General features: G+C 49.9%; 1 protein-coding gene and 1 long non-coding RNA gene across 2 annotated transcripts in view; one reads left to right on the forward strand and one right to left on the reverse strand.

Annotated features, from left to right (window-relative positions):
• The window catches only part of PTPRA (protein tyrosine phosphatase receptor type A), a 267,066-nt gene that overhangs the window by 222,771 nt on the left and 16,466 nt on the right, over positions 1–27,829 (forward strand). Inside the window, 11 exon segments of the mRNA XM_075066663.1 lie at positions 813–953; positions 4,938–5,027; positions 12,267–12,343; positions 15,099–15,135; positions 16,857–16,954; positions 17,852–17,971; positions 19,549–19,715; positions 21,315–21,450; positions 22,773–22,922; positions 24,020–24,113; positions 25,739–25,815. Coding sequence (XP_074922764.1) covers positions 813–953; positions 4,938–5,027; positions 12,267–12,343; positions 15,099–15,135; positions 16,857–16,954; positions 17,852–17,971; positions 19,549–19,715; positions 21,315–21,450; positions 22,773–22,922; positions 24,020–24,113; positions 25,739–25,815 — 1,187 coding nt within the window.
• Positions 13,879–26,732, reverse strand: LOC142046908 (uncharacterized). The gene is made up of 3 exons (XR_012656007.1): positions 26,342–26,732; positions 14,686–15,092; positions 13,879–14,362 (listed from the first exon to the last, which is right to left on the reverse strand). It is a non-coding gene; the product is annotated as an uncharacterized LOC142046908 (long non-coding RNA).

Genomic DNA, 27,829 nt, shown 5'->3' on the forward strand with positions numbered 1-27,829 from the left:
CCCATCCAGCCCCCCTTGCTCCCTGTCCCCTGACTGCCCCAACCCCTATCCACACCCCCACCCCCAGACAGGCCTCTCCAGGACTCTCATGCCTATCCAACCCCCCTGCTCCTTGTCCCCTGACCGCCCCTTCCTGGGACCCCCGGGACCCCACCCCCTATCCAGTCCTATCCACCCGTCCCTAACTTCCCCCCTATCCAACTCCCCCTCCTCCCTGTCTCCTGACTGCCCTGACCCCTATCCTCACCCCCGCCCCTAACTGCCCCCAGGACCACACCCCCCAATCCACACCTCCATCCCCTGACTGCCTAGCCGCCTATCCACACCCCCGCCTCCTAATAGCTCCCCCTCCCCCAGATTCCCACACCTATCCAATCCTCCATGTCCCCTGACCACCACCCCCAGAACCTCCGCCCCTTATCCAACCCCTACCCCCTTTCCATGATGCTCAGAGTAGCAGGAGCTCGCAGCCCGGCTGCCTGGCCGGAGCCAGCCACGTTGCCTGGCAGTAGCGGTGGGCCAGGGTGCTGGCAGCATGCTGCGGGGCCAGGGGCTAGCCTCCCTGCCTGGGAGCTCAGGGGCTGGGCATCACAGTCCCGTGGGCTGGATGTGGTCCACGGGCTGTAGTTTGCCCACCTCTGTTGTAGAAGGAGCAAAGGATAATAATCATTCTGTCAGAGATGCAAAGTTGTCCTGAAAATTTACCAAACCTAATGCCAAAATTTACCAAACATAATCTGTTTGCTCAGCTTTGCCAGGATGATGTCAGTGGAGAAATGAACACCGTTGTAATAGTCTGTGTGATATTGCAGAGCCTCAGAGCATGCCGCTCCTTGCCAGATCTCCCAGCACCAACAGGAAGTACCCGCCACTGCCTGTGGATAAATTGGAAGAGGAGATTAACCGGCGAATGGCAGACGACAATAAGCTCTTCCGGGAAGAATTCAATGTGAGTGTTTGTTAATCCCTATCTTCTGAATGCGGTTCAGTCATGCCGGGGGATTGCAATGGGTGGAACGATGAAAGGGATGTTTTGTTTACCAGGTAGAGGTACTTACCTTAGCAGATTGAGCCAAACCAGTCTAGACTGTCGTTCACCTCTCAAGCTAATCAAGACAGTTTCTCTGTAGCTCTGCAAATCAAGCAATGTTAAATGTGGTTACCATATTGTAACCAATCTATCGCCTGTTAGGAACTTGGCTATGCTGCATGCCAAGGCCACCCAGAACTTCACAGTTACAAGGATAGAATTCTCATCCTCCTGTCTCTTCCGTACAGGCCCCAACTGCTTGAGCTAAAAGGGTAGCTGTTGGAGGTATGGGGCCTATGACCTACAGTGGGGCAGTCTGATCTTATCCAGTAGGGGACAGTGGTGCACAAACACCAACCAGTTTTTTACAGAACAATTGAATAGGTTGATACATTTCTGGCTGGGCAACATGGGTCAGAAACAGTGAAGAGGACGTCCCTCTCTCTGTGTTTGAAAGAATACCCTGTTTATGTGACTGTCGTCCACACACCCAGCTGCGCTGGATCAGCGGGGCTGCCAGCTTTCCCCAACTTGACCTGCTGCTTGGGCCCCCTCCAGATTCCTTCACTCCCTCTTCCCCTGCATCTTCCTGTTTCCTTTATTAAAATAAGTTTCTGCGTTATTTATTTAAACCCAGGAAGTGATGACAATTGTATTTTCATTGGGGGTTCCTCCTTCTCTGTACCATTTGCAGCAGTGTTCAGTGTTAGCCATGATGGGATGATTACATGAATGAAGAAGTGTAATTGTGCTGATAAGACAAGATAATGAATAGGTCTCTGTTTCCAGTAACAGGTGTCCAGCTTCAGAAGAGCTGGACCTGGAGTGTCACAAGTGGAATTCCATATTATTTGGGCCAGTAGAGCGTTAACAGAGTGAAAGCCTTGTCTTGTGATTAGACCGTGGGACTGGGAGTGAGTAGATCTAGAGTCTGTTCCCAACTCTGCCCCAGACTCTGAGTGACCTTGGACAAGTCCCTTCAGCTCTGTGTGTCTGTGTATTCACCTTCAAATCAGAGATAAGAACCCCACCCCCGTGTACCTCACACAAGTGTATGAGGCTTAATTTGCTAATGTTTAGAGAATATTTAGAGGCTGATTGCCAGAAGCTGGGAATGGACAACAGGGGATGGATCACTAGATAATTGTCCTGTTCTGTTCATTCCCTCTGGGGCACCTGGCATTGGTCACTGTCGGAAGACAGGATACTGGGCTAGATGGACCATTGGTGTGACCCAGTGTGGCCATTCTTATGTTCTTAATCTCAAATAGAAGGTGCTATAGACAAGACCCTGTGTATGCTGTGGTTCCATCACTGTGGAACTGGGCTCTGAAATGTAAGCTTAGTTTTTCTAGTCTTTATGGCTGCAAAGAAAACTTAAAAAAAACATGACATGGATGTTAAAACAATGCAGTGTCTAGAGTCTACAGACTGCCAAAAACAGGAGCTGTAAATGAGAAAGAAACTATCCCAGTTATTTCAATGCAGTGTTAACTCAGAAACCTGATGGTGACAATTGAAACGTCAGCACTGCTACCACTTTCAACACCAGTCATTTTTGCTGACATATCCAGGTATTGGGCTTCTCACAATCCCAAATTGTCTCCCATGTCTCCCAAAGTGACTTCACTCAGCTGTCCCCTGTGCAGTGGCAAAACCTACAGCTTTCCCTGACAGCACCGCTGATGCAGTTAAACTTTGCAATAAAAAAATCTTTGGCACACTGAAAATTAATAATGTAGGGGGCAAAGTAAAATAACTGAATTAAGTATCAAATAAAGTGCTTAGGAGCTGCTGTACTGAATGGATTCTCCATTGTCATGGTTAACAAAGAAAATCTTCGAGAACTGCTGCAAAATTTTCAGCACTGAATTGCAGAATTTAGGTCCAGTTTTCCTCAGGATACACAGGGCCTTGGCTGTAGAATTACAATACCTTACTGTTAGACAAACCCACGAGAATGCCTTGCGCCTTAGACAAACATTTCCCCTCTCCCAGCTGCTGTTAGGACAGTTGGTTGCTGCCTTGCACCACAGAAGTGGCTGCATTTCAGTAATTGAGTGTTAATGTAGTCAGTAAACTTCTTTCAGATCATTTCTGATGAAATGTGAATTGCACCCCGGACTTCTGTCCCCAAAGCACAGGCCTCTATCTCTTAAGCTAAAGGAATAACTCTTGAGTTGGTAGCAACAGTAGGTTCTTATCCTGTTGTGTGGACAGCCAGTAGAGGAAGACACGTAGCACCAGCCAGTAGAGGAAGACACTGAGCTAGTAAGCTACATAAGACCACCAATGCTGAGAAACCCCACTCTTCCTCCCCTCAATCTTAAATACCTGCTACTTCTCCCAGTTGTGGACGAAATCACATTGTGATCATATCTGATCTACTGTGATTGAAAGTTGTCACCCTCTGCCGCCTATTTGGTGGCTTTCCTGAAACAACTCGATAGGTCTCAGTTCAGTCCCTCCTGGAGATGGGGCTGCATCACAGCACTATCACGTTTAGCTCCAATTGGCCATCTTGCCAGAGAGGCCCAGGACTGCATAGGTTGTGGAGAATGAATCCCCTGGGAAGGGGTCTGCCAGGTCCCGGCTGGGGTGAATTGGCAAGGCAGAGTGGGGAAACTTGTTCAGTTGCTGTTTGTGCTCCGTGGAGAGAGGATTTTACTTTCCAGGGCTCTCAGGCTGCTATCTTTGAATCAACCCTCAATTCACTTGACTGTTTTTTAAAGAAGAAAAGCCCATAGCCTCTGTGCCCAGAATTGGCTCATGGTACCATAGAATGTTCCACCCATCTGATATGGGGTGGGGGTGACTAATGGGATATGGGGCTGACTGGCCAGCTCCAAGCCCTAATTCAGGCTGCTGTAGCACTGGTGGCATTTGGGTTCTGTCATCCTGCGGTAACAGGAAAAGAGCTGAGCTGCACCTACCCTGTCTCAGATGTGCTGATGGGATGGTCTGGTTTGTGTTGGAGGAGGAGTTGCTGCCACCTTGTGTTTCTGGATAATATGGCACCTTATTTCATATTAGGTGAAATTTGCTCCCTGCGAGGAGGCCTGTAAACAGTTATCTGAGCCTCTAGTCCATGACCTTCCCCTCCATCTAGACAGGCTCATTTTTCATTAACCATTTCCCATCTTGAGAGGTCTGTGTTCAGAAATGAATTGCCTCTGCGAATAGTGCTAGCAGAGATGTGCTGTCCTGCCATGCTGCAGTAGCAATAGGGCATCTACAGATCCTAAAGCACTTCAGAAAAGGCACTGAGCATTATTGAAACTATGAAACCCTAGTAGCTCATCTGTGCCTTCTGGCTTTGGGAGAAGGGATGGGGAGATGGTGGAGGATGGGGGGGGGGGCGGGGGAGCTTCCCCTTGCATCTTTCAAGCGCCTCCCACTGTAATCATGTAGGACTCAACAAGTAGAGTTGCCAAGTTGAGCCTGGCTTTTCCCCATGATCCCTTTACAAAGAGCTGGTGCTGTCCCTTTGCTCTATGTACTCCTCCCACGCTTTCTCCTGATGCTAGCGCATCTCTGAAGGAGACAGGAAATGATCCTTCAGCATCTTCCCTTTGACAGTGATCTGTTTGGAGGGAGCAGTGTTTGCCTAGAGCTAGAGCAAGGGTCGTAGTGATTTGGAGCTCCTGGGTCCTATCCTACCTTCCAGGTCATTTCTTTGCGTCATCTAGATAAATCATGTAACCTCTGTGCCTTCATTCTCCCCCAAATGAGAGGCTACTGACTTACCCCACCTTTGAGATCTTGCATGAAAGACCCTGAGATACACCAGGGCTCATCACTGTAACAGAATTGCTGTTGGTTTGTGTTTGTTACAAAATGACATGCTCTTCCGAACCCCTGCGTACAGGTGAAGTATAAAGAAATCTCATTTCCTTCTGCCTTTCAGCTCTCCCAGCATGCCCATCCAGGCCACATGTGAACTGCCTCCAAGAGGAAAACAAAGAGAAGAACAATTATGTGACATTCTGCCTGTAGTGTGCCTCAGTGCAGCTCCATTGAGGCTTGTGGGGGTGGTGTAAGCCAGTTTGCGTTACACTTCTGTTGTTGGCCTGTTTCTCCCATTTTGGTATGGCTGTTACGGATGGAAGTGGGGAGTGTAAACAGGCCTGCTGAAGTGGAAGATTGCTAAGTACAGGAAACACATACAAGAGGGTTAAAGTTAAAGCAACAGGAGAGATTCCCACCGAACTGTGCAGGCTCTTTGTCCGATCTAGGTCCAGTTAACACATAGTAAAAACACTCCCTGCAGCTGTTAGCCCAAGCGGAAAAGATTAGGCCACTTTCTGTTGGATGGGTAATCCATGGCTGTTGTATACAACACTATGGCAAAATTGAATGGGCCCTGGAGGTGAACTCCTCTTTCACCTCCTAAGCTTGTCTAGACAGGATTTAAAAGTGTGATGTTTGCAACTTCTTAGCTAACACGGTCGGCAAACCTTTTAGAAGGCGTCTGCCGATCTCATTTATTCACATCAATTAAGGTTTCGCGTGCAGGTAAACATTTTAAAAACATTTTTGAAGGTCTCTTGTATAAGTTTTAATATAACTAAACTATGTGTATGTAAAGTAAAATAAGGTTTTCAAAATGTTTAGAAGCTTCATTTAAAATTAAATTAAAATGCAGAGCCCCCCGGACCGGTGGCCAGGACCTGGGCAGTGTGAGTGCCACTGCAAATCAGCTTGTGTGCCGCCTTCAGCACACATGCCATAGGTTGCCTACCCCGATCTAACACATTTGCAAAGTCTAGTGTAGACAAGACCACCTGCATTTTAACACATGCTAAACTGGTCAAGTTATAGCCTGGAAAGATATAGGTGTACATCATATGCAGTTGCACAGGTCGTGGTGGGAAGATGGAAAGATAGAAAATTAAACTTGACAGGAGGCCAAGAACTCTTAGTTGCCTGAATGTAACTGGAGAGAAACAATGTATTTGCATGGTCAAGGGTTGGATGAGCACTGGGCGTGGAACCCTTTTGAGTTTAGACGCTCTGCAGAATTTATCACATCTGTAGGCTTAAGCACATGATGATTTCAGTGCATAAAGCTTTCTACAAATGCCGTGAAGTGAACCCTCGGAACCTATCCGGCCAAAGGCTTCCTCTACCTGAAATACCAATCAGATAATCAGCTTCCTCTGGATATAGAAGTTCATTAACCTCTATTTAGTTTTTAATGCATAGTTCTTCTTCGAGTGCTTGGTAGGTGTGCGCGCGCTGCGTGCACGTTCGTCGGAAGAATTTTCCCCTAGCAACACCCGGTGGGTTGGCAGGCGCCCCCTGGCGTGGCGCGGCGCCGTTGCGGCACCGCATATATACCCCTGCCGACCCGCCTGCTCCTCAGTTCCTTCTTACCACCCGTGTCGGTCATTGGAACAGTGGAGTGCGGCTTAGCTGACCTCCGCTTCCCTAGCTCTTCACCCATTTTTTGTCTTTCTAAGTTCATAGTTCTAGTTTGTAGACTGTTAATTGTTAGTAGTTAGTAGTAGTTGGCATAGTTACTGTATATAGATAGAGGATTGAGGTTCAATCCTCCTCACCCTCCCGGGGCCCGGGCTCATGCCTGGCTCTCCCGGTTTCACACAGTGCTCGGCCTGTCGCCGGCCGATGCCTACAGGAGTCCCCCATGATCGCTGCCTGAAGTGCTTGGGGGAATCCCACCTTACGGACAAGTGCCGTATTTGTAAGTCCTTCAAACCACGGACTAAAAAGGAGCGGGACTCTCGCTTGAAGCAGCTCCTGATGGAGGCGGCCCTGACCTCTGAAGCTTCGGCACCGAGTGCACCGCAGTCCGCACCGGCCAGAAATGCTCCATCGGCACCGGAGACAGCCGGTACCGCCAAAACACCTCGGCACCAACAGTCTCCGGCGCAGAAGTCAACCCGGCACCGCTCCCTGTCCCCGAAGGCAAAGAAGCCAAAGGCTCCTGCGGCTGCATCTTCGGCACCGCAGTCTGAGCATGGAAGACCGAGCCGTCTGGCACCGCCAGCCGCCGCAGCACCGGTGATTCCCGCACCGTCGACTCCGGCCAGGCAAGAGCCGTCGAGTCCGGTGCAAGACAGCTCCCCGGCGCATGCCTCGGTTGAGCTCTCTGTTCCCACCACGCTGGAGACTTTTGCAATGGCGAGGGAACTGATTGCACTCACAGAGCCTACTCTGCCTCAACCCCCGGCACCGCCGGTGCAGGTCCTTTCTTCAGCGGGAAAGCCGACAATGATCAGGCCAACGTCCACCAAGGCGACGGACAGGCACCGTTCGCGGTCAAGGTCCCGGCACCGCTCCCACTCGTACCGCTGATCAGCATCCAGACGCCACTCGCAGTCCCGGTACCGATCCCCCTCTCGGCACCGGTCGTACTCGCGGCACCAGTCCAGGTCGCGTTCTCCGGACCGATACTCATCAAGGCGGTCTGGCTCCCGGCACCGTTCCCGGCGGAGTCGATCCCACCGTCGTTACTCTCGGTCCCGGTCGACCTCCTGGCACCGCGCTGGTAGAAGGTCCTGGTCCCAATCTCAGCACTGGTATGACTCCCGGTACCGCTCTCCGGCACGGCGTGACGTCCGGTACCCACCGCACAGACTATCTGCTCCGCCCTGGCCATCGAGACACCCCTCGGGTTCGTCCCGCCCAGACAGCGCTCTGTATGGGGATTTGGACCCCCACGCCCGTGCCCTCCCTGAATCCCAGGGATTGGAACAACCAACGCAGTGGTCCTTCTGGACGCCCTGGGCTTGGTGGTAGGCCCAGGGCGATCCCACGACAACGTCGCGGTCAGCGGCTTCAGTCCGTCGGGTACCAGAGGCCACCATCAATCGTCCTCCCCCAGCAGATGACGACGTTTCAGCGGTAACCCAGGACCCCGAGGGCGCAGCGGAAGCTGACCCCCCCTCTGGAACAGGAGTCAGAGCATGAGCCACTGGTCCCGGCTTTCTCGTCCTCCTCCTCGCTGGATGAAGCGGTAGCGGGTACATCAACCTCGGGTCCGCCCCCCATCGACCTTCGTGCCCACCAGGACTTGCTCCTCCGTGTCGCGCTGTGCATCAACCTCCAGGTGGAGGAGGTTCCTGAGGTGGAGGACCCGGTCATGGACATTCTATCTTCTGATGCCCCGACGCGTGTAGCCCTGCCGTTTATCCGCTCCATCCAGGCTAAAGCGGACTCGATCTGGCAATCTCCGGCGTCCATCCCCCCAACGGCCAGAGGCGTGGAGAGGAAGTATATGGTACCATCTAAAGGGTACGAATACCTTTACACCATCCCCTCCATGCTCTCTGGTCGTGCAGTTGTGAACGAGAGGGAGCGCCATGGCCACAAGCCCCCGCCCACAAATCGGCGGGATGGCTTAAACGTAATGGATCTACTGGGGACGCAAGGTATACTCATGCAGTGGGTCCTACAGTTGCGCGTCGCTAATCAGCAGGGCCGCTCTAGTTAGATACAAACTTTAATACCTGAATCCCATGGCCAAATCCAGAACTGTCCCCGCTGGACTCCCGTCAGAGTTCCAGAGCCTGCTCGAGGGGGAAAAGAGTCTCCTGGACCTCCTTACAGGCCTCCCTCGATACTGCGGATTCGGCGGCTAGGACTGTTGATCAGGAGTCACAATATGAGAATACTTGGTTGCAGGTTCGCCGGCCTACCTCCCGAACTGCAACACACATTCAAGACCTTCCCATTTGTTGAAGGTCAGGGTTCTTTTCTCTGAAAACGGACCTAGGCTCCAAGCCTCAAGGACAAACCGTGTTAAATTGCGTTTCCTCAGGATGCACACTCCGCAGACCCACGGCGGTCTTATCGGGCCTCAACCTCAATGCCCTTACCCGCCACCACGCCCTCCGACAGGACTTTAAGTCGAAGCGTGGCCCAGGGTGAACCGGAGACGCCGTTCGGTTCTACTAAAGGGGGGGCAGAATAATGTTCGCCAAACCATCGCCGGGACCAAGCAAGATCTTTTGAAGTGCGTCGAGAGCAGAGCACCAGTCCTCTCCCTGGACTCCTAACAAGTTTTCCACCGTCTTTCTTCTTTCCCTGCCGTGGGTCCGACTAATTCGATCGTTGGGTCCTACGCACAGTGGAGTTTGGTTACCATCTCGCAGGTTTATTTCACCCCACTCCTCCCCGGCCTCTTTCAGGGACCCTCTTTACGAGCATCTCCTCTGGCAAGAGGATCCGCACGCTTCTTCGAAATCAAGCCATAGAGGAGGTACCTCAGAATCAGGGCAGGGGGGTTTGACTCCTTATTTTTTAATCCCAAGTTGAAAGGAGGCTTCGACCCTCCTGACCTACGGCGGCTCAATTGTCTTTAAAGAAGTTGAAGTTTCCGCATGGTTTCCTTGGGGACTATTATCCCGTCCTGGATCCGGGACTGGTTCGCTGGCTCTCGACATGAAGACGCTACTTCATGTCTCGATTTAACCCCCACACAGAGCTACCTGCGTCTTTATGGGTGCAGATCGCACTTCCAAGTCACAGTCCTTCCTCTCGGCCTTTCCACTGCCCACTGTTTTCACAAAATGTATGGCAGTGGTGGCCGCTTTTCCTCCGTCGTCGGCGCATATGCTCTTCTTACTGGAGACTGGCTGTTCGGGGACACCGAGCCCAGGTCGCCGCACAGTAGTCCGTCGTCATGAGCTGTTCGGTGTTTGGGGCCTCATTGATCAATCTCCGAACAAGTCCATTCCTCTGCCCACTCAGAGGATAGAATTTCATTGGGCTGTCCTGGACTCCGAGCTCGCAATCAGCTTCGGCTCCCCCTGAGCCGGTTTCCAGGCAAGTCACCGCCATAGAGAGCCTACAGCATTCCGACGACCTCGGCCCGGGTCTGTCTCAGCCTTCTCGGTCACATGGCGGCTGCACTTTTGTCACAAGCACGCAAGCTCCGCCTCGCCCCTTCAAATCTGGCTAGCCTCGTTTAACGCCCTGCAGAGACAGTGGACATTGTCATTCACATCCACGCAGCGTCTTACATCTCCCTCCGCTTGGTGGCAAAACCCCTCCTGATGTGTGCGGCAATGCCATTCCACCAGGGCAACCGTCCATGTCACTGACAACGGACGCTCATCTTCTGGGCTGGGTGGCTAATGAAGGGTCTCACGGACACAAAGGTCTTTGGTCCGCCAAGGAACTATCTTGCATTATAAGCATTCCCGATGAGCATACGTGATAGTGCTCGCCTCGCCTGGTCAGGCCTTCTTCCTTCACCACCTGCAAGGACCGTTGTGTTTTAGGTGCTGCACGGCGACAATGACCACCGCGATGCATATATAGAACAAGCTAGGAGGGACCTGGCTCTCTTCCCCTTTGTCAGGGCGATTCAGGTTTATGGGAATCTGTATGCCACTCCATGAATCTGGGTGGCTTCCTTCCTCCCAGGGGTCCAGAACACAGTTTAGCGGACGCCTCAGCAGCATTTCTAGCCTCACGATGTCACTCGACTGGATGTAGGCTCCATTCTCTTTCCAGAAGTGGGGCTTTCCCACATCGACCTCTTGCTCCCGCAGCAACGGAAGCGTCCCAGGTTTGCTCCTCTTTTCGCGTCTCGCCCGGGCTCGATCTCGGACGCCTTCCTCGTCTCTTGGTCGACCCACCTGCTGTACGCCTTCCCACCTTTCCGTAGTGCACAAGGTCCTGGTGAGCTTCGCGGGAAGGGCTCGAGTGATTTTGATCGCCCAGCGTGGCTCTGGCCAACACTGGTACAACCACGTTGCTGGACCTTCCAGTAGCCAGCCCCGCCTCTGCCTTCTCCATCAGGACCTTGATTCCCAGGACCAGGCAGACTTGTCCATCCCGACTGCAATCCCTCCCTGACGGCGTGGCTCCTGAGTGGTTGAGTCGCTCGGAGCTGCGCTGTCCATCACCATGCAGCGAGTCCTCCTGGGTAGCAGGAAACCTCCACTAGAGCTACTACATGGCCAAGTGGAAGAGGTTCTCTTGTTCTGGTGTCAGCACAGAATGCGACACCTGCACAGGCTCCATCCATGTAATATTGGAATACCTCTGGTACTCAAGCAGCAGGGCCTCGCACTCTCATCCTTGCGCGTACACTGGCTGCCATTTCGACGTTCATTCCGGAGAGGGAACTTCCTCTGTTTTCTCTCACCTGATATGGTCCGAGGTTCCTCAAGGGCTGGAGCGCCTTTATCCTAGAGTCCGCTGCCCCCCCTTCTGGGATCTCAATTTGGTTCTGTCGAGACTAATGGCTCCTCCGTTCGGCCTTGGCAACTGCTCTCTCCTGTACTTATGGAAGGTTGCGTTCTTTGTAGCCATTACATAACTAAAGGAGAGTTTTCGGAGCTTCGCGCTCTCATGGTGGATCCACCTTACACATATTCCACAGGACAAGGTGCAGCTGTGCCGTGATCCGGCCTTCTCTTCCAAGGTGGTTTCATCCTTTCACCTCAACCAAGGCACATTCCTCCCGGTCTTCTTCCTAACTCTCACGCATGCCGTAGAGAGCAGCAATTACACTCGCTGACGTACATAGAGCACTAGCATTCTACATTGACCGCACCAGACCTTTCGCGAAGACGCCCCAACTTTTTGTCGCCGTGGCAGACAGGATGAAAGGTCACCCGTCTCATCTCAGAGATATCGTCTTGGGTCACGGTGCATTCGAGCATGCCATGATTTAGCTCACGCTCTCCAGTCAATGACTGCACATTCCACCAGGGTCAGCCTCATCGATTGCCTTTCTAGCTGTGTGCTGATCCATGAGTAATAGCTGTGCAGCTAGTGGTCTTCGGTGCACCTTCTCTGCCCATTACACCTTGGTAAACAATCAGGACGACGCAGTCTGGGCTTGGCTGTTTGCATTTCGGCAGTGCCCAACCCGACCCACCGCCTAGGTAAGTGGGATTCACTTCTGGAATGGATATGAGCAAACCACTCGAAGAAGAAAAGACGGTTACTCCCATTTGTAACTGTTGTCTTCGAGATGTGTGCTCATATCCATTCCACACCCGCCTCCTTCTCACTTGTCGGAGTAGCCGGCAAGAAGGAACTGAGGAGCGGGCGGGTCGGCAGGGGTATATATGTGGTGCCGCAACGGCGCCACGCCAGGGGGCGCCTGCCGACCCACCGGGTGTTGCTAGGGGGAAATTCTTCCGACGAACGTGCACGCAGCGCGCGCACAGCTACTTGGAATGGATATGAGCAACACATCTTGAAGAACAACAGTTACAAAGGTGAGTAACCATCTTTTTTGATTTTTCTCCAGATGATCATTCCAGGGTTCATCTGACTCCCATTGAAGGTGTCCCGGATTCTGATTACATTAACGCCTCCTTCATTAATGTAAGTTCCTGCATGGACTTTGTTACTGATTGGTTTGAATGGAGCCTGGTCCTGTGATGCCCTGTTTCACATGGAATGAGGCTAGCCATTAGGCGTGTGCCTTATGTGGAGTGTGGCTATGGTCAGCAAAGGGACTGCTGAGATGGCCCCTTGGTACTGCCTCTCTCTCTTCCTCTGACTCATGTCTGCTTAGTTCACTGGCCAAGAGTTGTTATGCTGTTGTCAATGCTGTAGTGTCAATACACCTGTGGAAGAGGGCGCTGTGTTCTGTTCTGCCTCATAGATCCACAAAGGGAATGTGGTCTTAGAGCAAGGGCTGAGAGCCAACACCACTGTTCCTTGCTCTGCCACTGATGTGCTGTGTGACCTTGGTCATGTCTCTCTGTGCCTTTGTTTCCCCATCAATAACACCTAACTTACTGGGATGTTGTAGAGCTTAGCTTTCATGTTTGGAAGGGGCTTTGTGGTCATCCCTGGTTGAAAGACAAATGTTAAGTGAAGGTGATAAACCATTGGAACAAATTCCCCAGGGAAGTGGTGGATTCTCCTTCTTTTGATGTCTTCAAATCAAGACTGGATGCGTTTCTGAAAGACACGATTTAGTCAAGCACCAATTACTGGGCTCAGTGCAGAGGTAAATAAATGAGTGTAGTTCTCTGGACTGTGTTATACAGGAAGTCAGACTAGATGATCTCATGGTTCCATCTGGCATTTAAAATCTATAAATTACTGAGGACCCAGTCCTGCAATCCCTCCATGGTCAGAGCTCCCTCTGTAGCCAGTGGGAGCCATGCAGCCAAAGGACTTGCAGGATTGGCCTGCTGAATTCTGCTTACAGCACCTTTGGGCCTGCTCTGCTCCCATTAGAGTCAATGGGAGTTTTGCTGTTGACTCAGAAGGGATGAGGAGATCATGGCTTTTGCTAGTGAAATGAATAGAAAAAACAGTTTGATTTTCAGATGTTAGGTTGAGTTTGCAGTGCCATTTCCTCAACAGAGATCTATTTTGATGCATGAAATGTGTCCCTTTCTGTGACAGGTCATTGAGTGAGCGGTTAATCCAAAGTCCTGTCTATAGAGTTACTCCCAGAGCTCAGTTTCCCTTTTAAATAAACAGTAAAGCGTAATCATTGCACAAATGAGTGTTACTGGAGAGAAGAGAGGTGATCTTGTGTGTAGAACACTGGCCTGGGACTCAGGAAATTTGGGTTCAATTGCCCTCTGCCACTGACTTCCTGTGTGACTTTGGGCAAGTCACTTAATCTGTGCCTCAGTTTCCCGTCTGTATAATTGGGCTAACAATACTTTATTTTCTCCCAGTGTTTGTCTGTTTAGATGGTAGATATTTCAGGGAAGTGATTGTTTTACAATGTATATGTACAGCACCTAGCACAACAGAGCCCCAAATCATTTGGGATCTATTGTTGCTAACGTAATACAGATAATTAATAGTAGCAATAATAACTATTAAGAGAAGCAGTATGTACTCCACGTATTTTAAAAGGAGTATTAATGCACCAAAAGAAAAGCAAGGTGAGCCAGGAATGAAATCCGTTTTATACTCTCCAAAATACAAATTGGCATCAACAAGAAAAGCAAAGAATCCTTTAAACGCTCTAGCCAGGAGCCTGCAGGGTGTCTGCTGACTTGTGTGGGCGCTGAGTGGTGCTCAGACTGGTGCCTGAGCTCACCAGTAAGGTTATCACACATCACTATCCCTGTGCTTTGGGGGAAATTCCTTACTTCAGGACCTTTGATGGGCAAATTCAATGACTCTGCAGATCAAACAAGGCCAGACTGTGCTTCCTTCAGGGAGGGGATCCTCTGGTCATGGTCCTTGCCTGGCTCGGGCACTGTTTCTCTGACCAGAGCCTGCTGGGCCCATGCTGATGGGTTTGGGAATTAGACTGGTGGTTGGGAAGAGTGGGCAGGTCAGCAGTGGAGTAAGTGAATGTCAGCTCAGTTTATTAACCACTTGGCAACAAGTCGTGATTCTTGGTCTCCCTTACACTCTGCTGTACTGCATTCTTGCACGTCTGCTTAGGCCTGGGGTGAGGGATTCCAAAAGCCTTTCTCTACACTTTCCACTAGAAGCACACCCAGCCACAGGCTGCTATAACACAGCACTTCCAGCTGCTGACCCATTCCACATATAAAGCCAAGCACCATCTACAGGTGGAATAATGTATGATGTTTGTAATACTACTTGTCATCCCAAAGGATTCTCAATTTATTTTGCAATTTTAGGAGAGATTAGATTAGGGTAGAGAGAGTTTGTAAAATGCTGTAGGATCCTTCAAGATGAAAGTTGCTGCATTATAAATAATGGATCAAGTCACCCACCATGGGACTGAAGCTATCTCTGGGGTGCAACACAGCAACTGCTTTTTAACAGCTTACAGCTGAACGAGAAGCAAATGAAGAACACTATATCCAATTGAAACTGCATTGTGATTGCTGCTAATGGGGAAAGATTTCCTTCAACTCTGAGAGCTAAGATTAACAGGTCACTCTGCAGCACTAATACGAGGTTCCTCTTGTATGGATGCTACCAAGTTGCCAGGGTCAGCAGAGTTGAGAGAGCGATGTTGTGTGGTCTCAAAACGCACAGTGAAGGGAATCCTTGTATGTTTGCTGATATGAACCCAGGGCGCAGTGCTCCAGAGAGAGAGGGAGGCTGACGTGTACCCAGCTTTGTCTTGGAGGAAGGCTGCTCTTTCATTGTGATGTTCCTTTCTCTTTTTGTGTGTCTGCAGGGGTACCAAGAAAAAAACAAGTTTATTGCTGCACAAGGTAAAATCTCTAGTCTGCTCTGGTTACTGTGTCAAGCTGATGGGGGGTAATTCTTCCCTGATCTATGAAATTGTGAAATTTTACTTGAGGCTCAACAGCCCTGGACCCATCATCTTGGTCAAAATCCAGGGAGTCTGAGATGGAAATGTAGGAAATGCCATAGTATGGTCAGATTGTAAGCCCATGTACAAGTTCAGTTCTGGATGTGTCAAAGGAAGGCATCGAACTCCAGAAACCTATCTCTGCAATACTGGATGTTAGGGAGGAAGTCAAGGCAGTTCCTTCCTAACCTTAGCTGGTGTTCAGCTTGTGCCCTGAAGCACGAGGATCATGGGTACTTACAACCTCATGTCCCTGCCAGTGTAACTGCCAGGCTGTTGTGATTCATATAGGCCTGTAACCCTTCCTGGAAATGGTGTAAGCTATTGGACTCAATCAAATCTCGTAATAAAAGCACAGGAGTCTACTGATGTGAAAACAGTTTCAGGCTTATTTGGTCTAATCTCCACTCCTTTTGTACATCATTAGGCAGTGGTGTATCATTAAAATGTGGTGCATCAACAGAGAAAAACTTAGTTGCAACATTCACTTTGGCGAGACTTTTCCTTTCTGGCAGGGGGAGGAGTGTTAGATAGTAACAGGTGGGCGAGTTTCTCAAATCTTGCCAAACCTTTCCTGTCTCCCACAAGCCAGTCCAGAGCGGGGGTTGTGCACGATCTGTACCTCTCAGGCACTGGTGGATTTGCAGCATTGTATGTGGTACTAACCACTCTGGTGCATGCCCAGCAGACTGTGGCCTTAAAGTCATGGGAGGAACATGCCAGTAAAGGAGGCGGCTCTGGTGGTGTACAATGTGTAGCAGCTCCTACCCTACCCTACCACCCCTTATCCCTGCTACTGGCATAGGGGGCTTCCTACTTGCTGCTGATCACCACCTGCTGTAACAGCCCCATGGGCTGGTGGCAACTGTTGTAACTTGGAGAAGTCTTACAGCTAAGTGATATTAGAGGATGGGCCTGTCATTCAGCCAGCCCAGCATAAGGGATGGCAATGCCTGTGCTGTGTGTTGCCCAGCCATAGCCTGGGGTTTGGGTCAGGATGTTTAGGTACAGTTCAGCAGCTTGTCTGTGGACAGTCAGTAATTACTCTTATGTGAGAGCCCTGCAAATCCACGAATATTCTCTTTACAGCCGCAGATATCCGCATCCGCAGACCATTTTGGCGGATCGCAGATTGGATGCGGATATACATTTTGTATCCGTACAGGGCTCTACTAATGAGTACCAAATTTGAGGAAGACCTTGCAGTTAAAGCACAGGACTGGCAATCCGGACTCCCAGGTTCTGTTTCTGGCTCTGCCACAGATGCCCTGTGTGACCTTGGGCAAGTCATTTTATTCCTCTGTGCCTCAGTTTCCCCCTCACATTTATCTTAGCTTGCATTGCTACAAATGTAATTACTGGTCATAAAATGTATCCAGTCCCTTAGTGGGGAAAAATTGGAAAACCTATTTCATTGCTACACAGTCATTACCAACTCTGTTTGGGCATAAGCTTTCGTGGGCTAGACCCACTTCACTAACACGGCTACCACTCTGAAACCTATTACCAACTCTGTACGTGCCGCTCCGTGCTGGATATTACTAGGAGAAAATCTGGCACTGGCTGGATGACATGCCCTTCCGTCACATAATACCTGTGTTTTGGTTTTTATCTTTTTAGGACCAAAAGAAGAAACAGTAAATGATTTCTGGAGAATGATTTGGGAGCAGAACACAGCGACAATCGTCATGGTGACTAATCTGAAAGAGAGAAAAGAGGTGAATGTCAGGGAATACTACCCACATGGACACTTTAACCTGCTGTGATGGTGAATGGAGGCATGGGGAATTCCTGGGCTTGCCACACCCTGGACAAGCACATAAAAACTGGGCAGCTAGGCAAGCGGTTACTTTACTTGTATGTGCCCATGGGAACAAAGCCCCTAGAAGGGCTGTCTGTGAGATGGAACATGGGACTTCTGGATCTAAAAGCATAAGCCTCTACTGGTTGCACTAAAAGACCCTATCCATTAGCCTGCAGACAGTAGTAAACTTGTAGACTTTTATATAAGACCCAGCCACTAGAGAGGGACAAAGAGCTGCACATTAGCGTGAGTTATCCATGTGTTGGGGTCTGCAGATATAATGGATACATCAGCTTCTGCACATTTCTCCACAGCTCCCCTGCCCTTAACAGAAGTGACAAACATGCACTCCACACACAAGGAAGCAAACAGAGCCTGTACTGCTCCCATTGAAGCTATTGGCCAAACTCACCCTTGTCTTCAACACGAACAGGATAGGGGACCAGATCTTCAGCTGGTGTAAAACAGCATAACTCCATTGACTTCAGTAGAGCCAATTTATACCAGCTAAGGATCTGATCCAGTGTGTTTTATTTGTGTTACAATTCTGCTGTAAACTCATAGGGCCCAGTTCCCCACTGTGTTACTGCAGTGTCACTGCTGGGCTTCCTGGGGAATTGGTCTAATCCAAGATGGCCATTCCCAGGTTCTTTTACCAGGCTCATCCTTGGGTCTCTAGACACTGGGTTTTCATAGATTCCAAGACCAGAAGGAACCACTGTGATCCTCTAGTCGGACCTGTTGCATAACAGAGGCCAGAGAACTTCCCTGAAATAATTCCTTGCCTTGCTTTTGTGTCATTTCTCTCCAGTGCAAATGTGCTCAATACTGGCCAGATCAGGGCTGCTGGACTTATGGAAACATCCGGGTGTCTGTGGAGGATGTGACTGTCTTGGTTGACTACACAGTGCGAAAGTTCTGCATTCAACAGGTACCATGGTTCACTTACTTTCCATCACAGAAAGCAGGAGAGAATTAAGGTGTTCACGCCCATAGTGAGGATTGTCTGACTCACTACAAAGCCCCAAACTTTCACAGTGCCCCCTAGGGGCACAGGTTGGAATGGTTTGTGTGCCTCTTTGAAGGATGCAGTCATGGTAAAAATTATTCACTTTAAAAAAATAGTTCTTCCTGTGTTAATTGCACCCTGAGCTTTGCGAGTGAAATAACTAGAATCTTCATTCCATTTTCACCATAGCTTTTTGCATTTAACTCAGCTTAGTTATTTAAGGCCACCTCCTCAGCTGGTGTAAATCTGCATCGCTCTGTTGGAGTAATTGGAGATACACTGATGTACACCAGCTGAGGATGGGCCAGTGTTGCTTTAATAGTTAGCATATGCAGTTACCACAGTTGCATGTGGAAGTGCGGGCCCGAATGGGCCAGTAAGGGCCTAAATTCCCCCTTGTGCCTGCCGTTTCCCAGTGTACACATACTGCTACAGTCATGCACTTGCTTGTGTATTTTTGGACTTGGGCCCTCACCCTCTGTTACGGAGCACGTGGCCATGTGCACTTAGCTGATTGTTAGACGTCTTGAGCGGAGCGGAGATGGACTTCAAAGCTGCAGTTATTTCTCCCCTCTATTTCTGTGGTCTCACTTGCCATAGAATCTGAGCACCTCGTGATCACTAATGGAGTGTATGCTCACAATCCCCTAGTGGGGCAGGCCAGTGCTATTATGAGGAACTGAGGCAACTTGTCCAGTGTCACACAATCAGTCTGTGGCAGAGCTGGGAGTTGATCTTGGATCTCCTGAGTCCCAGTCCAGTGCATCGACCATTGGCTCATCCTTTCTGTGCTTGGCGCCTCTCTCCCCTTTATACAATTAGGACAGAGGTTAACAGGGCAGCTGTGAAACATTTACAGCGGAATTGAAACACTGAAAACATGCCCAATTACAAATCCAAGTCCCGCTCCAAGTGAGCCACTCCTGAGAATGCTGGGTCACTCTGCCCTCAGGTTGTGTAGGAGTGAAATGCAGCAGCTTTGGCCTGGTTTGATTCAGGTTGAAACACAAAGCGAAGTTCCTGGGGTGGTAGCCAAGCAGCCAGCAGGATTCCTGACCACCCCAGACGTTGGCTTCTGGGTTTGGAGTCTCCACTGGCACCACCTTACAGAACAATTGCAGGTTCCAAAAAGCCTTAGAGGAATTGTGGGGCCCATCTAGTTTCTGCCCCCTCCCTCAGTAAACACCAGGAGACGCAGAAGAGATTGACCTACCTCCATGGACTTCAGTGTAGCTGAGACTTTGGTCCTAGGACTTTAGAAATGCTAAGGTAAAAGCTAAGCAGTTCCTTGGAGTTTGGGGCACTAGTAGGATGCAATACCTGATTTTCAGCCATCAGGCCTTTGGAACCAACCCTGAATCCCAAAATAGGCTTCAACCCCCCTGAACTTTAGGGCTGCTTGAACCCTGGACTGGAAGCCCCTCTCTGCTCTCAGTTTCTGGGGGAAGGTAATGAAGCTGAGTGTCTGACAGTAACCAAGGCATGTGATCTCCCCACAGGTAGGTGATGTCACAAACAAAAAGCCTCAGCGCCTGGTGACCCAGTTCCACTTCACCAGCTGGCCTGACTTTGGGGTCCCCTTCACCCCTATTGGGATGCTGAAGTTCCTGAAGAAGGTGAAGACGTGTAACCCCCAGTATGCAGGAGCGATTGTTGTTCACTGCAGGTGAGTCCAGGGCCATATCTCCCAGAGAGCCCTCCCTCCTCCTCCTCCATGTATCTCTGCCTGACTGCTCTTGAGGGCTACCCGGAAAAACCTGTCTCCTGCGGAAGGTTGGCAGGGGCAGGCAGAGGGGGTCCTGGCTACCTGACGCTGGATTCACTGCATGAGTGCAAGCAACAGCCATAGACACACATAAATCACATGCACGGGGAGCTGGGACTAGAGACCTGCCCTTTCACCTCCAAAACCACAGGCCTCACCTGAGTCATGGTGACCAAAAAAGATTGCCTATGACTAGCAGGAGTAGTAGTAACAGCTCACTTGGCTGCTCTGTGGACCCAGCCGTGGGGGTAATATCACAGCAGGCTATAACATTCCAGCATCCTGCATTTGAGATTTGTCTGTTAACCCTTACTGGAGTGGATCCCAGACACAGCAATGAGCTCCAGGCTCTCTCTGTACCTGGAATAACAAAGACGCTGCAGAGGTTGCGTGGGGTAATATCCACCAAATTTGCATGCCCACCCCTGGTTCCAGAGCACTGCCAGGGAGGGTGGGAGCCAGCCAGCCAGGCATCTTGACTTGCTCAGGGTCATGGTGGCAAGTGAATGGCAGAACCAGCAGTTGGACCCAGCTCTCCTGACTCACATTCCCCTGCTCTGGCCATGAGAAAATTCTGCCTGTAATGCCATTCATTCCTGTAGCCCCTTTCATCCTTCACAAACTATAAGGACCCAAAAGAACTGATATGCAGTCACCTCTAGAGAGGAGTGTGGCAGCCAGCGTAACAGGGTGAGCTAGAGAAGATTTGATTGAGGATGTTGGGCCTCTTGCATGCCAAATCCCTCCCCCCGCCCAATGCGCGCACACAAACACACACACTATAGTGCATGGTACTTAATGTTTCTCCCTCAGGCTCCCTGACAGGACTCAAATTTGCAACTCCAAGGAGTCTGCAGGAGTTCAAGCTAGTGTGAGAATCCACCCTGAGCCTCTCCAACTCTACATACATGTACATGAAAAGTTCCCACAAGCCTGACCTTCACTTGGGCTCATCTCCCCCTTGATACATTGAGAGTTGAGCACTGAGAACAGGAACCCAAAGCATGGCCAGCACTCAAGAGAGGAGTGACAGAGCTGGGCTCTGGTCTGTCAGCGTGACTGGCTGCCATGGGCCCAGCCCTGTAGGCTGGGAGGAAGCGGGAGGCAAAGGACAGCTAGGCAACGGCCACAGGCAGCACATCAAGACACTACCAGTCAGTATTGACTCCAAGGTTCACTGTAGCCTGCTCTGTGCTCTCATGCACTCTGAGTCCCAGGGGTGGGGTTGTCTAGAAATCTAGAGTCTAGAAATGTCTGTCTTAGCTGTAGCCTCTGGACCCAAGAACAGCCTCTGCCATAGTTGGGTGCGAGTTCGAGCTCTCTTCTTTTCTTGTCTGGAATGGATTGAGCTGCCTGCTGTCTAGGATGAGTTGTTGTAGCCTCTTGGCTCTTTCTGGTGCTTTGCGCAGCAGTTAACTTTCCCTGAGCAGGCGTGGGGCAGTGGAAGGGGCCATACTCCAATGACGGCTGCACTGACTGCTTGTTCCTCTGGTGTTACAGCGCCGGGGTAGGACGCACAGGCACTTTTATCGTCATTGATGCCATGCTGGACATGATGCATGCAGAGAGGAAGGTGGACGTGTACGGTTTCGTGAGCCGGATCCGGGCTCAGCGCTGCCAGATGGTACAAACCGATGTAAGTCCACTCCAAGGGGCTGGAGAGGCACTCTGCGACACTGGGCACTTACATAGCACTTCCCACACTCGGAACACTGCAGACAGACGCTAATCAGTTGCGCCCCCCCACCCTCACCCCCGTGAGGTGGGTCAGTCTCATCTCCATTTTACAGAAGGGGCACTGAGGCACAGACAGGTGAGGTGATTTACCCAAGGAGACACAGCAAGTAGGTGGTAGGGGCAGACCTACTGACTCCCAGAACCTCCATTCATTCCTCCAGACCATGGTACTTTCCAGCTTCCACCCATTACTATAGCATGGCTGATAACACTTTGCCCCCTGTAGCAGTGATGCACAAACTTTTCCAGTCATGCCCCCTTTACCAGTAACGGAATCTGCCTGTGTCTCCCTTCCCCCCATTACTACACAGCCAAGGCTTCCTCAGCAGTAGGCTGCTGCTTCCTTACAGCCAGGCTGCACTGCTAAGGCAGGGCCAATACCTGCCCCTCCCCCATCAGGTTTTCAGGGTAGAGGAAGGCACATCACTGGGGGTGAAGGCTGCTGGGAGCGGAACTAGGTGCAGCACAAGCCGCCTGATATTGCTGCTTGTCCTCCCAAACATCCCTCTGCACCCCACTAGTTTCGATGCCACTGTTATATAGCACCCTTCATGCAAGGATCCCCAAGCCTTTTGCAAACCTTAACTGAGCCTGTGTTGCAGGCAGGTATCACCATCCCTGTTTTACAGACAGTGACACTGAGGCACAGTGAGGGCAAGGCCAATATTCTAAAAAGTAGCCTCTGATTTGGGATGCATCAGTGTTTGGGAGTCCAGCTCTGAACATTCAGTAGCAGCAACCATGCTCAGCCACTTAAACAGAGCATGTGGCCTTTCCCATTCTCCATGGTCAAGGGAAGTCCTGTTGCTCCAGCTGAGCCTGCGTGCGAACATCAGTGCTCTCCAGGCAGCCAGGAGCTTCCTCTCTGAGCCGCTGTTCATTGTTCCCTGCAAATTAGGTCTGCCCTTGTTCCCCCACCCTGTTTCCTTCAACCATGAGCATCTCCTGATCTGCCAGCCCAATGCCCCACTCTGTAGCTGGTCACTGAGAACATGTTATAAGAATTTGATCCTCTCCCAGATGGGGGGGGAAGTTCCCATTGACTTTAATGTGTCCAGTTTGCTCAGTAGTTGTGCTGATGTTGGTGCCTGGACTTTGGGCTTCCACCCTTTCCACACATGCTCTCCTAGAGTGCGCTCAGTCTAAAGACAGAGCTGAATGGGTTCAGAGCATGGTACGGAAGCTGCCATCTCTCTCTGTAACCTCTCCCTTCCCTTTCAGATGCAATATGTGTTTATATACCAAGCACTTCTGGAGCACTATCTGTATGGAGACACAGAGCTAGAAGTGACCTCGCTGGAGACCCACCTCCAGAAAATCTACAACAAAGTGCCCGGGACCAGCAGCAACGGGCTAGAGGAGGAGTTCAAGGTGGGTTTGCCAAAACCATGGTGGCTCAGTGCCCTTGTGAAGAGAGACTAGGACAGGTGTCTCATGAAAGTTGCATCCAATCCCATCCTGAGCCAGCAGGTTCTCCAGGGAGAGTGACAGCCAGACTCGACAAAATGCTAGGCAGTACCTGCAGAGGGAACAGCCCTCCACTGGCATCAAGAGGCTGGATGATCTGCTTGTTCCTTAAATATCTAATAAAAGAGGGCCCTTAGTTCCAAGGTCCTTTCCCCAGCAGGAACATTTCATTAGAGTGTGTTTGTAGTAACCAGTGCAGTTTCTCTGTAAGTGACACCTGGAAGCCAGCTGGTTTGAGGGTTTGGAGGAGTTCTGTAGGGGAGTACTAGCCCAAAGATCAGGGAAAGCAGCTGTCAGCTGAGAAGCGTGGCCCGAGACTCCTGACACAAGGGAGTCCTTCAAAGCCAAAGTGCTCTCTGATTGTTGACATGAGCTCCTGCCTTCCCACTGCTGGTTCCCAGCTCAACAGTCAGGACTTAATAAGAGGAGGCAGGGCTGGGGACTGGGTACAGTAGAGCGGGTTCTCTCTGTCTAGCCACTTTTATGGTCCCCATCACTGTAGTGTCTGTCTTGTAGAGATCAGCAGCAGGGAGCTGTTACTATCCCTGTCTGACAGATGGGTCATTGGGGCACACAGAGATGAAGTGACTGGCCCAAGGCCACGTTGGGAATCTTTAGCAGAGCCAGGAATTGAGCCAGGTCTCATGAGAATACAGAAGAGAGGGCGTATCTCAGCTCCATTTCAGAATATAGTGTGCACAGCTGCATATGATGAGATACAGGCCGTGGCATCATGCAGAGACCCACTTCAAGGCTCATTATTTAAAGGAGGGGAGGGATGGCCTAGCATAACAATGGTGAAAGCGTGAGCTCCCTCTTCTGGTGCGTATCCCAGAGGCTGGGAACTGCTGGCTTGAGGCAGTTCAGTCAGACTTGGCAGTTGGCTCGGGTTGGCACAGGGCCTGGGCAAGTGTACTAGTGTGGGGCATTTTGACTGTTATGGTCTTAGCTTCTTTTGGTCATTTGAAAGTTGTCGGTTGATTTTATTGTCCCTCATGCAGAAACTAACTTCAATCAAAATCCAGAATGACAAGATGCGAACAGGCAACTTGCCGGCAAACATGAAGAAAAACAGGGTGCTTCAAATAATTCCATGTGAGTTTTTCTTTCATCCTACCCAGGGCAAAGAGACACTCAGAGGACAAATGAATAAATATAGAGGGTGAGTCCTTTGGGCGGACAAGAGGCATCAGCAACTGCGGAGGAGGTGGCTCTCGCACCAACAGTAGTTTGTGAAGGGGATGGGGAGGAACCATTGTGAGTGGAGGGAGCAGAGTGGTCAGCATAAGATGAAAACAAATGAGGTAATTTTGAAGTGGATTCTGAAATGAACGGGGAGCCAGTGGAGGCATCTGAGCATTGAGGCTGTAGCTGGGCTTACCCAGTCTGGCTTTGGGCCCTGCCCTTGCCTCAGTTTCCCCTTCTCCAGTTTAGAAAACTTCACACTGCAGATGTTTTCTCAATAATTCTCCCCTTTTGGGAGTCTGATTTATTAAAAAAGTTGAAAACTTCCCCCAGCCTTCCTAGCTGGCTCACACGCTTAGTGGAGGGCTCTTAGACATGTCCCTGCCAAGGCTTTGCTCTAGCAGGCTGGCTCCCCACTCTCCAGCCCCCTGGCCCCTTGTCTGGAAGCTAAGGGGCCTGGAACTGTACAGAGCAGCTCTTCTGCTCCTTTGAGTCTCTCTTCAAACTCTCCCTCACTGAGTTCACACTGCCTTTTACATCTTCTGTATAACTTGTTCTGAGTCATCTGCTTTGATCACGTGACCTCTGTGTTCATTCCCTCCACCTGGGGAGATGGGCAAAGCCTGGCTGTTAGGGCCAGCTCACTCTGTGGCAGGCCATGTGCTCACGCTTCTTGGTGTTTGTGAGAAGCTGGGCAGTAGCATGCAGACTAGAAGAGATGACTCACTGCACAGTACAAAGTAGCCTGCCCAGGAGATCGTAGAAGATTAGGCTTGGAAGAGACCTCAGGACGTCTAGTCCAACCCCCTGCTCAAAGCAGGGCCAACCCCAACTAAATCACCCCACGGTAGTCACTGGGGGGAAAGTGCTGTCTTGAACTGATATGGCAAGTGGATGAATATTTGCTGTGTTCATGCTAAAAGAAGCAGACTATGTTGGACAATGTCCATTCCCATTATGGTTTAGGAACAGAGCTGGTCAACATTTGAGATTTCTGGTTCATGAGAAATTTTCATATTTCAGAATTTGAGTACCACTATTCCTTTTTTTTCTGTGAAAATTTCTGACCAGCTCTATTCCTAAATAGTTTCGTCCAAGGCACAAACACTTCTCACTCTGCTTTAGTGTGTCGTTAACACGGTTTATCTGTCCAAGAGCCCAAGGGCCTCCATTACTATCCATTATCTGAGCCCCCCCACAATCTTTAATGAATGTAGCCACACAACACACCTGTGAGGTACAAAAATGCTATTATCTCCAATGTGTAGATGGGAACTGAAGTACAGAGGAAGTAAGTTGACTTATCCAGGGTCACACTGGGAGTCTGGGATGGAGCATGGAACTGAATGGACGTCTCCCAAGTCCCAGGCTAGCTCCCTATTCACCGAGCCATCCTTCATCTCAGTTGTCTCAATCTGATGGCATCCTTGGGGCTGCATTAACTTTCATCTTAAGGTTGATCCCTGAGTAGCAAATGTCTGTGTTTTAAAAGTAATCCCCAGAATGCCAACCTGCTTGTCTGGCTTCTCTTTTAGATGAGTTCAATCGAGTGATCATTCCAGTGAAGAGAGGTGAAGAGAACACAGACTATGTCAATGCGTCCTTTATTGATGTAAGTTCTTGTTCCTGTTCATACTCTAACCATGGACTTTACAACCTGCAGCCAGTAACCTCCACCTCACGTGGCCAGGATGGGCCTAGTCTTGAAATGCTTGCTTTTTAGTGTGTTGGGGTTTTTTATTGTATTTAGAGCTGATGGAAGCTGCGAGGCTGACTGGGGATTGGAGTCCTCTGTTTATCCTGATAACATGTACAGCTCAGACAGAAGCAGCATGAGCTTCCATCCTGCTTCACCATGACCTGAAGAGACACATCTCAGGGTGATTTGAGTCTCAACAGCCCCGTTAAGGTTCTCCACTGAGCCCCCCCAACAAGTTTGGTAGTGACTCTAGTGATGTGGATAACTGTCTGCTAGGCATAGAACTGGGACTACAAGCTCCTTTCATTTGGCCACTGAACATCAACCAGACAATACAATGTAATAATACACAGATCTCAAAGTGCTTGACAAAAGCAGATCAGCCTCATTATCCTCAGACTGGAGTAAATGAGGCAAAGAGGTAAAGTGGTCTACTCACCAAGGGCTAGATTGCACAGCCCTTGCTGACAGGTAGTCTTGTTGGTGTCAGTGGGAAGCCTCTCGTTAGCATTCATCTTCCCACAATCCACCCAAGAGTGAGTAAGTGCTGTAGGACCCAGGTCTTTTGACACCCAATCCTGTTTCTGACCCCCAGATGACAGTTGCTCCCGAAGGCAAGTCATTTTTGATTATGACTGTCCTGGGCTAGATTCAAACCAGTGACTGAGAGGGGAAAGAGACTGAATCTCATTCATAATGCCCTGAGCTATCTATCCCCCTGCAGTGTAATTTTCTAATGAGTATCATCCATAATGGGTGGGTCCCGCTATGCTGATCTGTCATTACGTTCTGACTCTATCTGTTTCAAACAGAGCGCAGTATAAGCAGCCCGCCTGGCATCCTAGCCCTGTTTGTTTGTCATGAATCTAGGTCAGAAAGCCCTTTGATGTGGTGTAGGCAGCTTTGTTGAGAATTCAATTTTCTGCGTCTACTGAACTTTGCTTGACTGACACGCTCCAAATGACTAAGCATCTTTGTGTTCTCACTGCAAACTCTAATGAAAAAGAACAACAGAAACCTTGACTGTCAGAAGGAGGAATGTTTCTTGGTTGTGGAACAGCGGTTGTCTTGTACTGGAGTTTGCAGTGTAGGCCTGGTTTTGCTCCTCTCTGCTTAAAATCCACGGTAAAAGCTACATTGTTAAAACTGGTAGGTTAGGTCTGGGCCCAGGGTAAAATTTTCTACAAAATTTGAACTGACTCAAACAATAGATTCCTGAATTATTACATCCTAGAAGCGGGTGTTCTCCGTGGTCCAAAGAGGCTTCTAATGTTTTGGTCATTTCGTGATGGTGGTTTTTTGCCCCTCTGTAACAAAAACAAAAACTGCAAAGAGGAGAAAAACTCTGGAGTTTGTTTGGCAGCCCTGGTAGTGAGCTAGTGCCCAGGACCAGTATTTAGCTGACTAAAGCCTAATTTGCAAAGACATCAACTTTTTAATTTGGACCATTACAGTGGATTGTTGGCTGTGCTTAGCTAAGCACAGCCTCGCTGAAGACATGAGCTTTCCTCTACAAAAGCAGTACGGTCTGGTCCTGATTTAACTATTGCGCTAGACACCAAGTTATTTAATTTGGTGTCATCCCCTTATGTGGACACTTTTTTAAAATAGAATCTGAGTGTTCATACAAGTGACCAGCAGCTGTTTAACTACATCAGTTTCTAAAGCAGTATAGTTAAATCTGAACCATTTTCTTTTGTAGACAAGATCTAAGTCTATAACCCTTTACTATGCAGAGACAGAGCTCAGATTTGATGTCACTGCATCACCGTGAAGGCTTCTTACTATAATAAAGACACATTTCTACCAAAAGCCTCCTCAGCCCCTTGAGAAGCTCGTTAAGGACTGGCAGACCTACCAAGGCTCCTAGGGACTTAGAATGTCCCCAGTTAGTCCTCTGAGGCTGTGTGGGGTTCTCTTTCATGCA

The sequence above is a fragment of the Chelonoidis abingdonii genome, chromosome 5 (assembly GCF_003597395.2).
Source record: "Chelonoidis abingdonii isolate Lonesome George chromosome 5, CheloAbing_2.0, whole genome shotgun sequence".
NCBI classification, from domain to species: Eukaryota; Metazoa; Chordata; order Testudines; family Testudinidae; genus Chelonoidis; species Chelonoidis abingdonii.